General features: G+C 37.2%; 3 protein-coding genes across 3 annotated transcripts; 2 read left to right on the top strand and 1 right to left on the bottom strand.

Moving 5' to 3' along the window:
- Nucleotides 1-639: 639 nt before the first annotated feature.
- On the bottom strand, nt 640-4,291 carry LOC111909879 (costunolide synthase-like). The gene is made up of 3 exons (XM_023905649.3): nt 3,601-4,291; nt 3,109-3,442; nt 640-1,414 (listed from the first exon to the last, which is right to left on the bottom strand). Exons 1-3 carry the CDS (start codon nt 4,170-4,172, stop codon nt 794-796), a joined length of 1,527 nt encoding a protein of 508 aa, XP_023761417.1. The 5' UTR covers nt 4,173-4,291; the 3' UTR covers nt 640-793.
- Nucleotides 4,292-11,719: 7,428 nt separating this feature from the next.
- On the top strand, nt 11,720-15,859 carry LOC128133574 (uncharacterized). Its single transcript, XM_052771069.1, has 5 exons — nt 11,720-11,997; nt 13,255-13,542; nt 13,633-14,738; nt 14,856-15,094; nt 15,392-15,859. Exons 1-5 carry the CDS (start codon nt 11,720-11,722, stop codon nt 15,857-15,859), a joined length of 2,379 nt encoding a protein of 792 aa, XP_052627029.1.
- Nucleotides 15,860-16,761: 902 nt separating this feature from the next.
- LOC128133573 (uncharacterized) lies at nt 16,762-17,235 on the top strand. The gene has a single exon (XM_052771068.1). The coding sequence runs from the start codon at nt 16,762-16,764 to the stop codon at nt 17,233-17,235; it is 474 nt and encodes a 157-aa protein (XP_052627028.1).
- Nucleotides 17,236-17,873: the final 638 nt, after the last annotated feature.

Below are 17,873 nucleotides of genomic sequence, written 5' to 3'. Positions count from 1 at the left end.
GAGGGATCTTTGTTTGCTTGTTCAAGATGAAATTATTTCAAACTCACTACAAACTCATGCTTTGTCTTGTTCAAAAAAAATCAAAAACATACAATCATGAAATAAAATTGTGTACCAAATTGACATTAAATCATTTCATGTATTTTTTTTGTAAGTACTATCCCCATAAACACTCCTCACTTCTACAATATATACGATCTCACGTTATCTACTAAACTGCTTGACTTTCAATGTCAATATTGATTCAGTAAAACAAATGACTCTTCATTATAGAAACAATACACATACACACATAAAAAAACCTTGTCTTAATTTGAAACAGTGAAACTTAAAGTCCATATCTTCTAGTAAGTATTTAAAGTAAATTAAATTAAAATATTAAAATAAATAAAGATTTAAAATAAAAATTAGAAAAAGGATGCTATTAAGAACTGGTTAAGATCCTCAAATTCTCCATGCATGCATGGAACATGTTCACCATTCATGGCATCCAAATTCAGGTCTTTGTTTCTTTATTAGTTTGAGTTTCTATTGAGTAAACGGCTTCTACGTTAAGTAATATCTAGGTTTAGTTTATATTGTGTAAACTATTTCTACAGACTGTAAACAAATTTACTTTATGTTTAACAATTTCTGAAATGGAAATGGCAACTTGCATGTGAGATATTTGATAATGGAAGCAACCAACAAATTTATTAGTTTTGAAATGAAAACAGATTCGGTAAACTGGGTAATTAAATTTCTTTAACTTTATAATGGATCCCAATTGACTTTCTTTCTGATCTTCCACTTCTTAGTTATTTGGTTGTGAATGAACGAAAGGAACAAGCTGCAAAGGTGCTTTTAGGGTCGTGGTGATGCCATGAGACTCTTCCATGTTGATATCTTGAGGCTCCATTCCTTGTGGAAGTTCCCAATCAAAATGATACAATAATTCAAATAGAGTAGTTTCAATTGAATTTGTTCCAAAAGTAATCCCAGGGCACATTCTCCTTCCTGCCCCAAATGGAATAAACTCATAGTCATTTCCAATGAAGTCAATGGAACTGTTTTCAAATCTTTCTGGTATGAAGCTCTCAGGGTCCTCCCAATATTCAGGATCGAGTGCACATGCAAAAGCATTTACCACCACTTTTGTTTTTGCGGGTATATCATAGTCATCGATCTTGCATTGTTCTCTACACTCTCGAGGAACTAACAATGGAGCTGGTGGATGCAACCTCAATGTTTCCTTGATCACTAACTTCAAGTAAGGATAACTGTTAGTGCCATTTTTAGTGAAAGTTACCTTTTGTCTTGATGTTTCCCTTATTTGTTGTTGCGCTTTCTTTAGTACTCTTTGGTTTCTCATCATTTCTGCCATTGCCCACATGATAGTCGCAGAAGATGTGTCTGTTCCAGCAACGAACATGTCCTTTAAAAATGCAAACGTAATTATGTATATTAGTTAAATGGAAGATGTAGTGTGAATATTTTTAGAGCAATCTCATTGTTGAACCTCTTCTAGAAAACTCTTATGTTGTATTGTGTGTGGAATACATAAACCTCGAAACTTTGTGGTCATATCTTCACTTCCTATACACTTATTTATTTATTTATTTTTGAAACCATAAGTATGTAAACATAAGTGGTCAATATTTGACCACAACGCGGTACTTATTGTTTATTTAATTAACCTGTACTTTTATATATATCGCAAAAGTAAAGAATAAAAATAAATAAATAAATAAAAATGTTGTCAAGATTGTTTTAAATACTTATATTTAATCAGAAACATATAGAATTCGTCAATTGTAAATATTTTTATTTAATTACGAAAGAAGTTTATTTTCTTTGTCAATATTATAATAAAAAAAACATTAACGTTAATAATATTTATTATACGTATCATTAGTTAATTAGTTGATAAGTTATTTTATGACATATTTATTGGAGATGCCAGGTCTGAAAACTCAGACTATCTGTTTGTTGATAAAGAAAAAAAATTAAATACGTATCATTTTAAACATGCTGGTAATATTGTTTTAATGCTATAGTTTGTTAAAAATATCTCATATATTATGCTATATATGTATTCACAGTAAAATAAACTTACGTATTAAAATATTAAAATAAATAAATATTAGAAAAAAGATATAATTAAGAATTTCTATATAAAATTAAGGGGTGTGAATCCAAATTCAACAAAATAAATGACCGTGTTTAGCAAAAATCAGCTAGTCTGTAAGTTATTTTATTGTAACTTACTGTTTGATAAACCATTAGGTCATCCATCCATAATAGAGATGTGTGAGAGTTTAATAGATTAAATGTGAATATAATATAAAAAAAAGAGTATCGAGTTGAACGGGGATACAATAATGCAATAGAACTCTAATGAAAATTTATGAGTTTTTTAAGAATTAAAATAAATGGATACATTCTCTTTCCTATTTGGCAATTTATAGAACTTTTTATGAGTTTAATTCATTAGAGATACCTAAATAGTTTATCATAGTTTATAAAATAGATCATAAGTTAGGTTATTCATAATCTAAATTGATATAGTTTATTAATAAGTTGGTTTATAACTTCTTTTGCTAATTTTTATGGTTTTCATTATGATACATAACTTTTTGAACTTGTTTACATACAATTTGTAAGGGATGAGGGAATCATACAGTCGGTAGGAAGAATTTATGGGAGGTAGAGGCGGTACCTCCAAGAAACCATCCCTTCTTTAGCGGGTTAAGAGTGGCCGTTTTGATGGGCATCATACCCGACTTCCCTAAACTAAACTAAGTCAATCGTTTTCAACTATTGCAATATTCATTTGTACATTACGCATTTATATTTGTATGTAAATTATTTTGTATGTTTTTTAAATTAGTTTTATACGTTTTTAAAAGATTTTATAAATTTGTTTTGTATAATTTTAATTAACTTGTGTTTATTTTAAAATAAAAAATATAATGAGTTAATTGGATAGGAAAAATATGGAAAAAGTGAAAGAAATTAGACACAAAAACGAGTGGTTAATTTAGAAGTGAGATTCCTCCTCCGTAAAGTGCTATAGAAGGAATATAACTGTATATTTCAAAGAAAAATATAACTTGTTATAGTACTTACTAAAAGAACGGCCTTGATATTGTCCAAGGTGATTGGGAACTGGACTTCTTCTTCTTCCTTAATCCTTAATAAAACGTCGACCAAGCGTTCATCTGATCTCTCCATCCCAGCATCACGCTTACCTTTTCGATCCTCCAAAGCATCTTCCAACACCTTGTCAAGCTGTTTGTGTATCTTTAACCGCTTTGATTTGATCCCTAATACAACGTTTACGAACTTAAGTCGAGGAAAAAATTCTCCCACATTGACAGCTCCAGATGTCAACAACAAGTCTTTTATTAACTGTATCAAGACAATTTGATCTTGAGCTTTGTAGTCATTTCCAAAAGTCGCCCTGAAAATTATAGTATAACTTTTTTAAACAGCAATATATTAATACAAAAACGTCTAGCGAGAGGTGAAGCTAGAGGTAGAAAGCCGAGTAACAAACCCCGAAGCATTGGTTTGAAATTAATGTATTAACTTATACTTGCAAAAACATCTACTCAATACCTGCAAATTATGTTGTTGATCAACCCAACGATCATCTCAGTAAAGTTCACCACAGAACCACTTAAAGATCGCAGAGAATCACAAAGGCGACCAAGCTCTTCGTCTCTCAGGGAACCAAAAGATTTCACCTTTTTTTCACTAAGGAGTTGTAGGATGCAAATCTTTTTCATCTGCCTCCAGTAATCACCATATGGCGCAGATGCGATATCAGTGCGATTATAATAAAAGATCTTGGTGTATTCTGACTTTGGTCGATCAGCAAATATGATATCATGAGTTTTCAATATCTCTTTAGCCACTCGAGGCGATGAAAAAACGATTGTGGAGACATTGCCAAGTTTCAAGTGCATGATTGGTCCATATTTCTTGGCCAAATCTCTGAGAGCCCGATGTGGAACTGAACCAGCGAGTTGGTGTATGTTCCCGATTACAGGTAAGGTTGGTGGGCCTGGTGGTAAGTTTAGGGTTGTGGAATGCTTTGTCTTGCTGAAAGCCATGTAACAAACGAGGATTAGTGAAGCAAGTATGAATGCGATGGTGATTTGGGTAAGCATCTCTAGATTTAGGCTCATCGTAGCAAAGTGAAGTGTTTGGTTTCATTTTCTTCCTCCTCGTAATATCATTAATTAATAATATGGGCGAATCCATATGTGACGTTGTTCTCAAGACCCACTTTTTAAATTTACTTACAATTTATAAATATAAAAAAAAAATATACCAGCAAAGTAACAATATATATATATATATATATATATATATATATATATATATATATATATATATATATATATATATATATATATATATATATATATAGGGAAAAGTGAATATACCCTTAAGGTATATAAGCTTAGGTACCCGAACACACCATAATACGTCGTTTTGTTTGATATATTCATTATAATGTTCATAAACTTCAATCTTAAGTTAATTTACTTTCAAGATATTCGAAATTTCCGTATAATCTTTCTCTTACATCATATCTTTTTGCCGAACACTTATTAGGCTATATATTGTATATGAAAATGAAAATTATGTAAGAGAAAGATAAATGTGTAATTTATAAAAATCTTGGAAGTAAATCAAGTTAGAAGTTAAATTATAAGAACATTAGACAATTAGAATGTATTATATGATACAAAACAACGTATTATGATGAGTTTGGGTACCTAAGCTTACATACCCTTAAGGGTATATTCACTTTTTCCCATATATATATATATATATATATATATATATATATATATATATATATATATATATATATATATATATATATATATATATATATATATATATATATATATATATATATATATATATTAAAAATCTCCTAAATTAGGAATAGTTAATTTGGATGGTTTTTGTCAACTTTATCCTTATATTTTTTTAGTTATTTTGATATTTTTGGTGCTTGCAATCAAAATTTTTATATTTTTTAGGAACCTTTTAATATTTAAGGTTTAGCCACACAACTTTAATGGTTTGACAACTTTGGTCCCTTTCCTAAACTTGTTAATTTTTACCTCTTTAATTTTTTAGCCATTTAGACACTTTTGATCCTTGCAGTCAAAACTTTTACATTTTTTTATAAAAAACACGGAAAAAAAACGGTACGGGGCAAAGATCGGGTTTTTCACACTTTCACTTTATACGTCTGTTATTTTCTTCTTTTGCTATAATTTTTTTTTATATTGGTCATCATATTTTTTTTTTTTGGTTTACTACCCTCACCAAAGTCAACTAAAACAGTCAACAACAACGTTTATAAATCTATAAACAAAAACGACATTCAAATCAGACGAACATGGTCCATGCGGAGTTTGGCCACAAAACTTTAACGGTTTGACAGTTTTGGTCATTTTTCTAAAAACTTGCTAATTCCTACATGTTTAATTCTTTAGCCATTTTGATATTTTTCTTCCTTGTAGTCAAAACTTTTACATATTTTCATAAAAAATTAAAAAAAAAATAAACAAAAAAAAAACAATGACAAAAAAACCGTAAGGAGCAAAACCCGAGTTTTTCACCGTTGCATTTTCTACGTCTATCATTTGTTTCTTTTACTATAATTTTTCTATATTGGTCATCATATTTAATTTTTTTGGTTTTTCCTACCATCACCAAAGTCAACTAAACAATCAACAACAACGTCTATTAATCTATAAACAAAAACGACACTCAAATCAGAAACACATGACCTATACGGAGCATATGCAACATATCTAATTCGTATAAAAAAAAATATATGCACCCATATTGTTTTATTATTATTAAGGAAAGATAAATTATACCTTTATGGCAAGTATATTGACCTAATCTTATAAACTTTTTATGAAATAATGTAAAAAAATCTACTATTGTTTAAATATAAAATAAAACATAAATATAAGTAAAAAACTAAATGAGACAAAAAAGGAGACGTGCTGTAAAGATAAAGATGAGTTTGAGTCTTTAATTAAAGACAGCCGATAAAAATTAGTTAAAATGGTCAAAATTAGAGTGGTGTGTAGAGAAGAGATAGAAAGAGAAAAAAATGCCATGAACATGTGTGCCAAATCAAACTACGAATCCAAGCAAAATCTCAGGAAAAAGACTGAAGCAGTGGTGTGTGCGATACCATCATCTCGAGCTCTTCCCTTTACTTGTGGAAGTACCTGAAACCAAAACTGAAACTGTAAGCACAAAGCTTAGTGAGCTCCCCCAAACTACCACATACCATACAATATCATATAAAACATCTACTAGGCCTTGCCCACTGCATCGGATCGAAGCCCGGAAACTAACCAGGGCCTTGCCCTCTGCATCGGACCAAAGTCCGGAAACTGCATCGGACCGGAGTCCGAAACTAACCAGGACCATGCCCCCTGCATCGGACCGAAGTCCGGAACTGATTGGGACTTTGTCCCCTGCATCGGACCGTAGTCCGGAACTGATTGAACATAACATAGCATAAACATAACAACTAACATGAATACATATACTGCATACTACATCGGAACAGAGTCCGGATCACATAACACAAAACAGGCTTGAATCACAAAGACCTCAAGCACCCTAACTACTGCACCGGACCGAGGTCCAAAACTACTGCTAACTAAACGGGCCGGCATTGTGGCCGTAGACCCGTTCCTACTGGAAGGAAACTCACCTCGTAGCCTAGCTGCTGAAAGAACTGCTCCAGAATCTGTCTGTTGCAGCTCCGGCTTCACCCCGGCTACAATTTCCATAAGTACCAGCAATCAAATACTGATAATAATACTGAGGGTAAAATGACTCTCTTACCCCTGGTCCAAGTCAACCTAACGGTCAAAGCAACATTAAGTTGACCTGAATCGTCGAGTTGGGTCACCAACTCGTCGAGTCCTTACTCTTACTTTCTTGCTTCTACTCGCTACTACGCGCCGAGTTCTGGTACCAACTCGGCGAGTTCCTCTTTCTTACTAACACTTCGACAATCTGCATCTGACTCGCCAAGTTGTATGAATAACTCGTCAAGTTCTCCTTCATCAGATGAACACTCTAGCTGTGACTCGCCGAGTTGTATGAACAACTCGTCGAGTCTGTTCTTGAGGCATGAAGATTGCCTTGAACTCGCCGAGTCAGGGCATTTGACTCACCGAGTTATTCCACGAATGAGTTTAACCCTCTAGCTTATCGAGTCCATCCCTCACTCACTGGTTCCACTCGACATAACTAAAAAAGGGGAAAACAGGGGACTCGCAACTCGACTCGCTGAGTCAGAAGAACGACTCGCCGAGTCGTATACATGCAAACACTATATGCTCGATTCTGCTTGAAACCAGTCCATTCCATCCATAGATCTGGGTTCTTGGGACTTGATTAACACGTAAAGTTTCAACTTTACGTGTAAATAACATCAAATGAAGGTTTTAGGGTTCAAAGCACACTATAAGAATAGATCTAGAGCTTTCATGCAAAATGGCTCCATAAAGGTGCTAGCTCTAAGCTTCTGGAACTCAAACCTAGCTAGATCCGAAGGCTAGTCAACTCCATGAGTCCTCTATGCTGCTACTAAGCCAAGAAATGGTTCACGAATAGCTTTAATGGCTTCAAAAAGGGGATTTAAGCATAGAAACAGAAAAGGGCTAAGATATACCTTACTATCTTCTGAAATTCCTCTTGGTCTACCTTCCTTTTTCACTCAAGATGTGACAACCCAAAATTGATTCCGTCATTATAACCCGTTTCCGTTAATAGAATATTTTATTTTATAAAAGTTCCGTTAAATTGGGGTCGACAAATAAATAAATGTTTTATTTATTTGTATTTTATGTTAATATCGTTGTAATAAAATAGATAAAAAAAAACACGTAATTTATCTTTCCATTCTATTGGAAAAAGTTTATTTTTAATTACGACCATTTAACCGGGTAAAAAGTTTAAACCTCGTTAAATATAAGTATCGGGTAGTCGTATACCGGGTACAACACCCAAGCCTTATATAAAGGAGGGTGGACACTCCATAGAAACCTTTTACCACACTAGACCCACTTTCTATCTCTACTCTCTCTCCTCAAGTCCGATTTCATCCAAAAACTGCAAGTTTCCGCCTCCAAAACGTAAGTTCTCTTACCCTAACTTGTTCTAGACATCATTGATTAGTGTTTTAACCCAAAAATCGTTCATGAAGGCTAAAAAAGAGGAGTATACGGCCTAAGAACCTCCTTAGGCCGTAAACCCCTAAAAAGATGTCAAATGTGCCAAATTTCTTCCCTTTAAGCTTAGAAACTAGTTTTGGACTTAACCTAGAAGTGTTTGAACCTTGAATCAACAATTTTTAGGGCTTGAAAAGAGGGTTTACGGTCCAAGTACATGCTTAGACTGTAAACACCCTCTAAGCTTGCAAATCAAGCCCAAAACACTTCCAAACCACACTTAGGCTTAGGATAAATCTTACGGACTTGCTATTTCGTACTTGGACCACCTAAATCTTGACATTTGAAGGGTAAACTAGAGTTTACGGCCCAAGCATATGCTTAGACCGTAAACTCCCCTAAACCATGCCAAAGGACCCTTTAAACCCCTAAAGAGCCTTATACCCTCACTAGAACATGTTAGGAATGAGCCAAGGACCTTGAAAGCAAAGAATGGAGGTGTCCAAGAGTTTACTACCGTAAACCATGGGGTTTACGACCGTAAACTCCCAAGGAGTGGCCCTTGTACCATAAAATCCAAGGGAGTACCCTCCTTTGACCTTAAACACCCCTATAGCCTTGTGTATTGCCTTAGAGTCATTACTAGAACCACAATAGGCTTGAAAATACTCAATTACACTCCTCCCATGAGTTTACGGTCGTAAACTCATGGGGGATGTGGTCTCCCAACCGTGAACTCACTTAAGGTGAGTTTTAGAAGAGTAAACTCCATGGTGAGGTTTTATACTCTTTCCTTGCAACCCATTAGCCTTCTAGCACTCAACCATAAGACCTTTAATCACATTAGGATGTCTATATGTGTATAATTAGAGTCTAAATCACTAATTACTTGTAAACATATGTCTTTATATGTTACTAGGGTCATAAAGGGTGTATAAGTCTTTACTTGACACCAAACGCTCATCCGACACTTCCACCCGATCTACTCAGTGCCGGTGAGTTCATGCCCCTTAATGAACCTTTTAAAATGTTTTTACATGTTTTAGGGGGGGGGGGGGATACAAGTAAAATTCTACAAGTTTTTATTATTAAATCATATGTGATTTACCAAATATCATCAAAAAGGAAATTTCTACAGTTTTAGCTGCTTACCAATAAAACTGTTTTAGTTGACTATCAAATGCATTTTTAAGATTTAAATTGTTGTTAAACTATTTTCAAAACTATGTTTAAACTACTTTTTATTTTAAAATATATCTACACTAATATATTTATATAAGTAAGACTTGAAGGACTTAGGACCGATAGCTCGCCTTATTTCTTGTTCTTGTTTGATGTGGTCTTAGGGTATCTGTTGTCCGTCCGACTATCGTTGATTTCTTAGTTATATATCATATATATTGGTAATAGATATGAAAGTCTTCATCTTACCCGCTACCCTTTCTATTCAAAGGCATGAAATCATACACTCTAGTTAACTATAATAGGTATAGTTAAGACTACTGCTCGTTACCTCTACTACTACTATACTCACTATAACTGCTATTATTACAAGTTAATACACGTATAAGAGAACACTCTATGAACTATACATAAAGACTACTATACTATAATACAAGAGAATGCACTAATCCAGAGTATAACACACTATCTCTCTATAAGACACTCTACCGTGCTTACACCATGTGACCAGGGCTTTCCGGAAGGAAGGCAACACTAAATGTATAGATCTATACGACGCAAACACTATTACATCCCGACTGTTATCTACAGTCCGAGCCGACTAGGCACAGGGGTGGCCCTACATCACTACACTATGCATGACCGGGAAGGTCATCGGGTTCTCTATTAACATCCAGTCTGGTTACATGAGGGTTACATGATAGCTTCATTTTATTTACTTCTTTTATAGTTTATTTTAGTACATTTCATTCGCATCTTAGTTAACTTCCATGCATATTTTCCCTTTTGTTATTTTTATGACCATTTCAGAGTACTTCCTAGTTTCTTGAGCATTATTGCAGATTTTCTTGGAAACTAGCAGAGCGGCACTCTTGGGAGGCGATTGGGCTTGAAGGGAATTGGGGATTTTGTGCTTGATGGCTATGGAGGTGATTCATGGAGTAGATTTGTCGATTGCTCGAAGGCGTAGAAGTGTTGAACTTTAAATTTGAAAGGGCGCGAAAGAATTCTTGAGTGTGCAAGATTGATGTTTAAGAGTTTGCGGAAGTTTAGAATGATGTGGATAGAAAAATTGGGCTTTAATTGAAGAAATATTGAAGAAAAATGGGCTAGGAGTTGATTGGATTCGAACTGGGCCAATGGATTAGCTGTGGGGGCCCAAAGCTTGAAGAAGCCCAAAATCACCCGTCAGAGCCCGCGGCCTGCGTAGGATTCCCCGTGGCCCGCGTGGGTTCCTGGCTAGGGCAATTTCGGGATTTTGCTCTCTATTTTGGGAAGTTGGGTGTGCCTCTTTTATCTTATCTTGAAGGTCCGATTTTGAGACTTTCTCTCTGGAGTTTGGAGCATTTTTGGAGGCCAAGAACACTTGAAGAATATCTTCTTTTCATCTCTTGAATCTTGTCAAATGTTTGGTACAATCTCATCTAACTTTGTTCATTTGAGTTTAGCCATGCTTGGCTAAGCAAATCTTGGTTGACTTTTTGTTGAATCTTTTGAACTTTTGTTGGATGTTGAAGAATCCAAGAACTTGATCTTAAATCTTTATGGAATTGTTTTGTGTTTTATCATATTATCACTACTAGTATGTTTTTATTCATGAGTTTAAATATGTTTGTGGTGATTAGTTGGCTAATTTCTTGATTAAGTAAATGATCCTCAAATTAGCAAGCAACAAATGATTTTTGTGTTGTTTTTGCTTCACACAATCATAAAAACATTTCCTCCAACATGGTGGTGAAAGCATTTGACCCCTCTTGGATTTGGTGACTTTTTGGTTCTTAATGCTAGTTGACTTTCACTAATTGCATGCTATTTGGAATTAGTGACTTTGACTAAGGAAATTGTTATGAGCTTCTCTAGCCATTTCAACAATTAAGAAAAGTCTAGGTAATCTCAAGCTCCTTGGATTGCTATAGCCAAATTAAGGATTTAAATCAAAGTATTACACCATTGGATTCTAATGATATGTAAAGTGAGGAAACTTTAAGTCAACCATCTCTCCTTTATTCATTTTACATCAAACTCTTATTTTTGTTGCATTTGTCTATTTAAATCATAGTTAACTCTAGTTTGTTTCAAGTATTTCAAAACACCAAAACCCCCCATTTTATATTTATTGTCATTTTACAAGTATTCTTACAAAGAGATTTTTCATAGAGTTATAAATTGAACCAATCTCTGTGGATTCGATCCCTTTACCACTATACACTATTTTAGTGTGTAATATTTAGGGTTATTATTTGTGTTGGCCTCGACAACCACCAAATTTTCGGCGCCGTTGCCGGGGATTGGTTTATTTTTAATCAATTTGTTTCTCTATGCCCAGATCTCAGCGTACAGGTGACTTGATTTACAATCCGGAAATCGAAAAAGAAGCAAGGCGCTTGGCGAAGGAAAAACGAGTTGAACGTGGTCAAACTTCTAACCCCCACGGGGACCTGGAGGTTGAAACCGCTTCATTAAGTGATATAGAACCCGATTCCAGTCCCGACCCTCACCAAGAAATTCCCGAAACACCACCTCTACAACAAAATCCACCCATTATTGAACCAATTGAAATGGCGGACGGAGGAGAAGTTCCCGAAAGAACTTTGAGGCAAATGATGGAGACCGATGTTACATAAACTCTAACCGGTATCAATTACCCAGTTTTGGAAGGAGGCTAGGAGTTGAAGTCAAGTTTAGTCCATCATCTACCAACTTTTCATGGATTGGAGAATGAAGACCCTCATAAGCATTTGAAGATGTTCCACATTATTTGCACTAGCATGAAGCCACAAGGGTCAACCGATGACCAAATCAAGCTAAGGGCATTCCCCTTTTCATTAGCCGATAGAGCAAAAGATTGGTTATTCTATCTTCCACCGGGGTCGATCAACTCATGGACCAACATGGCAAGAGCTTTCCTTGATAAATTCTATCCCGCCTCAAGAGTCTCAAGTCTTAGAAATGAGATTTGTGGAATCCGCCAAGGTCAAAATGAGACTTTCCATGATTATTGGGAAAGCTTCAACAACTTGTGCTATAGTTGCCCACAACACCAAATTCCGGAACAACTCCTCATTCAACACTTCTATGAGGGATTGTTGCCAATGGAGAGAAGACTAGTTGATGCCTCAAGTGGTGGAGATGTCTTTAGTAAAACCCCACAACAAACAAGACAACTTTTCAACACCATAGCCGCAAATTCACAACATTTTGGCCCTCGCCAAGACATGAAGAGAGACACACAACACAAAGTCAATGAAGTGGGAACATCAAATCTTGAGTCTCAAATAAAAGATCTAACCTCCGTTGTCCAAAAGCTAGCCATGGGACAAACTCCACAAGTGATGGTTTGTGGAATATGTGCAACAATGGGACATCCTACGGATATGTGTCCCATCCTTCAAGAAGATGCGGAACATGTGAATGCCACGGGAGAGTTCCAAAACTACCACAACAAACCATCCGGTTACCAAAATGCATATAATTCGAGTTGGAAGCCAAATCCCAACATGAGCTACAACTCAAGATCATTGCCTCAAAATGCATTGGTTAGACCGTCCTATCCGCCACCGCAACCTCAATACCAACATCAACAACCACACTATCTATCCAAACCGCACCCTCCACATCATCATCAACAATCTCCTCAATCTCAACGAAGTAGCTCCGGAATGTCTCTTGAAGACATTGTCAAATCTCTAGCCACTAGTACCCAACAATTCCAAAAAGAGACAAGGACTAGTATCTCCAACCTTGAAGCACAAATGGGAGATATAGTTACATCTATAAGCAAGTTGGAATCTCGTGGTAAACTCCCTTCTCAAACCGAAAAGAACCCAAATGTCAATGTGGTGACCTTGAGAAGTGGCAAGCAAGCCGGAGAAAGTAGTTCAAAGAAGAAGCCAAGGGAAGAAGAGGAAGAAATAGAGATCATTCCCATTGAAGAACCTACAGTCAAGAACGATGCACAAGCCGGAGTTCCAAAGAATTCCATCCCTCTAGTAACACCAATAGCCACTCAACCACCATTCCCCTCCCAATTTGCAACTTCAAAGAAGAATATGGAGGAGAAAGAGATTTTGGACACCTTCCGAAAGGTGGAAGTAAACATCCCTCTACTTGATGCGATCAAGCAGATTCCAAGATATGCAAAGTTCTTGAAAGAACTTTGCACCAACAAGAGGAAGTTGAAGGGAAATGAGAAAATTTTGATGAATGAAAACGCATCCGCGGTTTTACAAAGGAAACTTCCACCCAAATGCAAAGATCCCGGAATGTTCACGGTTCCTTGCAAGATTGGGGATGTCACTTTTAGTAGTGCTATGCTTGATCTTGGTGCCTCTATAAACGTTATGCCCTACTCGGTGTATGAATCATTGAATGTCGGAACCTTAAGTGAAACCGGTGTCATTATCTCTCTTGCGGATAAATCAAGTGTCTTTCCTAGAGGTGTTTTGGAAGATGTCCTAGTGCAAGTGAACCAATTGGTCTTCCCGGCAGATTTCTATGTGATTGATCTAGATGAGCAAGTATCATCCAAATCGGCTCTAATCTTGCTTGGGAGACCGTTCTTGAAGATGGCTAGGACAAAGATCGATGTGTATGCGGGAAGTTTGACAATGGAGTTTGATGGTGAAACAATAAGTTTTAATATTTATGATGCCATGAGATATCCTAGTGATGTTTCATCTTTATACTTTGTTGATGTTGTCGAGCCAATTACTCAAGAATTGTTCGAGTTATCCAACGGTGATATATTCGAGATGATCTTAAGCAAAGGGTTCGATTGTGGAAAGCTAGCCGAGCTATTAAAGCTTTATTATTTGGATCCGGAAGTTGAGAAGCTAGTAAATAAAATGGAGATGAAGAAATCCACAAGATTAGATGTCAAGCAAGTTGAATTGCCCCCAACTCATACAAAATTGCCCCCATCCCTTATTCAACCACCTGAATTGGAATTGAAGGTCTTACCTCAACACTTGAAGTATGCCTATTTGGGGAAGAATGAAACCCTTCCAGTTATCATTTCAACTCACTTAACCGAATTTGAAGAAGAACAACTCGTCAAGGTGTTGAAGGAGCATAAAGAAGCCATGGGATGGACGATTGCAGATATCAAGGGATTGAGCCCCTCCACTTGTATGCACAAGATCTTAATGGAGGATGAATGCAAACCGAGACGGGACGCACAAAGAAGGTTGAATCCGCCAATGATGGAAGTGGTCAAGAAAGAGATTTTGAAGCTCTTAGATGCGGGGATGATCTATCCAATCTCGGATAGCAAGTGGGTGAGCCCGGTGCAAGTCGTTCCAAAGAAGACGGGGATCACGGTGGTCGAAAACAACAAAGGTATAATGGTCCCCACCTGTGTGCAAAACGGGTGGATAGTATGTATTGACTACCGCAAACTCAATGCAAGCACACGAAAAGATCATTTCCCATTGCCTTTCATTGACCAAATGTTAGAAAGGTTGGCTGGGAAATCCCATTATTGTTGTCTAGACGGGTACTCTGGTTTTCACCAAATTCCGGTGGCACCGGAGGACCAAGAAAAGACAACTTTTACATGTCCATTTGGCACTTTCGCATACCGTAGAATGCCATTCGGATTGTGTAATGCCCCGACCACTTTCCAACGTTGTATGGTTAGCATCTTTTCGGAATATGTTGAAAACATAATTGAGGTTTTTATGGATGATTTCACGGTATATGGCAACTCTTTTCAAGAATGTTTGACCAATCTCACAAAAATTTTAAAAAGATGCATTGAAACAAACTTGGTTTTGAATTTTGAGAAATGTCATTTCATGGTGAGTCAAGGTCTCATTTTGGGTCACATTGTGTCTAAAAAAGGAATTGAGGTAGATAAGGCCAAAATTGATGTTATTCAAAGCTTACCTTACCCGACTTGTGTTCGGGAAGTTCGTTCTTTTTTGGGCCATGCAGGTTTCTACCGAAGGTTCATCAAGGATTTTTCAAAGATAACAAGACCAATGTGCCAGCTCTTGCAAAAGGAGGTTGATTTTGAGTTCAACGAGGCGTGCAAAGAAGCTTTTGACAAGCTTAAAGAGTTGCTTACATCTGCTCCCATCATGCAAGCACCAAATTGGGATCTTCCTTTTGAGATCATGTGTGATGCAAGCAATTACGCGATAGGCGCCGTCTTGGGTCAAAAGAACGGGAGGGCATCCCATGTGATCTATTATGCATCAAGAACACTAGACAATGCTCAAAGCAACTACTCTACCACAGAGAAGGAGCTATTGGCCATAGTGTTTGCTCTGGAGAAGTTTCGACAATATCTACTTGGCACCAAAGTCATAGTGTATTCGGATCATGCGACTCTCAAGTACTTGATGCAAAGAAAGATGCAAAGCCGAGACTCATCCGATGGATCCTACTGTTACAAGAATTTGACTTGGAAATCCGGGACAAGAGCGGGTGCGAGAACCTTGTGGCCGATCATCTAAGCCGGATCACTTCAAACGAAACTCCTCTCCCGTTGCGGGACGAGTTTCCGGATGAGCATCTCTTTTCCCTTACTCAATCTATTCCTTGGTATGCCGATATCGTTAACTTTTTGGTCACAAAAAGGTATCCCGACACATTCACACGTGCTCAAAAAGACAAGTTGAAAAATGATGCAAAATATTATGTGTGGGATGAGCCTTATTTGTAGAAACATTGTCCCGATCAAATCATTAGGCGATGTGTACCCCAACAAGAGCACCAATCCATTTTGCAATTCTGCCATGAATTCGCTTGTGGGGGACACTTTGGACCTAACCGGACTTTGAGAAAAGTCCTTGAGTGTGGATTATTTTGGCCAACCATGTCACGCGATTGTTATATGTTTTGCAAAAGTTGTGAGCGATGCCAAAGGACGGGAAACATTTCGCATAAAAACCAAATGCCCCAAAATCCAATCCTTGTTTGTGAAATTTTTGACGTATGGGGGATCGATTTCATGGACCCATTTCCCGTCTCATTTGGCAACGTTTACATTTTACTCGCGGTTGACTATGTTTCTAAATGGGTTGAAGCAAAAGCCACAAGATCGGACGATGCCAAAACAGTTATCGAGTTTTTAAAGTCTAATGTTTTTGCAAGGTTTGGTGTGCCTAGGGCTTTGATTAGTGATAGAGAGACACACTTTTGCAACAAAATGATGGAGGCTCTATTGAAGAAGTACCACGTGACCCATCGTGTTTCCACAGCCTATCACCCTCAAACGAATGGTCAAGCGGAGGTTTCAAATCGTGAAGTGAAGTCCATTCTATAGAAAACAGTGAATCCAACAAGGAAGGATTGGAGTTTGAGACTTGAAGATGCTTTATGGGCTTATCGGACTGCGTACAAGACCCCGATAGGAATGTCCCCGTTTAGGTTGGTCTTTGGAAAGCCATGTCACCTTCCCGTCGAGGTAGAGCATCGTGCATTTCGGGCGGTCAAACAATGCAATTTCAACATTGATGAGGCGGGAAGGCATAGGAAACTTCAACTTCAAGAGCTAGAAGAATTGAGAAATGACTCCTATGAAAACGTAAGGATTTACAAGGAGAAAACAAAGCTCTTCCACAACAAGTCCATCTCCCGGAAGCATTTTGAGGTGGGGCATAGGGTCTTACTATACCATTCACGATTGAAGTTATTTCCAGGCAAGCTAAGGTCAAGATGGATTGGACCTTTCATTGTGACTAAGACCTTTAACCATGGGGCGGTGGAAATTCAAAGCGAAAAGACGGGACAAACCTTCAAAGTCAATGGGCACCGGTTGAAGCCATTCTATGAAGGTTTCAATGCTAATGCCCTTGAAGTCATCCATTTGGATGTCCCGATGTGTTGAAGAGAGATAGAAGGACGTCTCACCAAAGACGATAAAGAAGGGCATTTTTGGAAAGTAATGTGCTTTCACCATTTTTTTTTAATTCAAATAAATTTTTGAAAGGTTTCACCAAACGTTCCCTGTTTACTCCAAATTTTGTCAAAATTTTTTTTAATTTTTTTAATTTTTTTTATTTTTTTTACCGGGCCTTAAGGGGATCGTTTTGGCTTAAAAAAATCAAGTGTTTTGGAAAACTCTCATTTTTGATGTGCAGAAGTACCCGCGGCCAGCCCGCGGCCCGAGCCTTGCCCGCGTGTGTGATCAGAAAGTTTTCTCGCAAGTAGACGCGGCCAGCCCGCGGCCCGAATCCAGCCCGCGTGGGGTTAAGCTCAAATTCAGTCCAGTAAACGCGGCCAGCAAGCGGCCCGCGCCTCACTCGCGTGGGTTTTCAAAAGACTTGGAGATTTTTTTGAGTAACCAGTACCCGTGGCCAACCCGCGGCCCGAGCTCCACCCGCGCGTAAGTCAGAATAATCCGAGCAGGCTGGGCGCGGGCCGCGTGCGTGTTGGTCGTTTGACTGGGATTTTGAGCTGTTGACTGCCTTGACTTTCTTTGACCAAGAGATTTAATGAGTTGACCAAACATTGACCGGGCTTGAC

This window comes from Lactuca sativa, chromosome 4, assembly GCF_002870075.4.
Source record: "Lactuca sativa cultivar Salinas chromosome 4, Lsat_Salinas_v11, whole genome shotgun sequence".
Classification (NCBI taxonomy): domain Eukaryota; kingdom Viridiplantae; phylum Streptophyta; class Magnoliopsida; order Asterales; family Asteraceae; genus Lactuca; species Lactuca sativa.
Note: the sequence above shows the minus strand (reverse complement) of the source record. Positions and strands in the feature narration are given on the sequence as shown.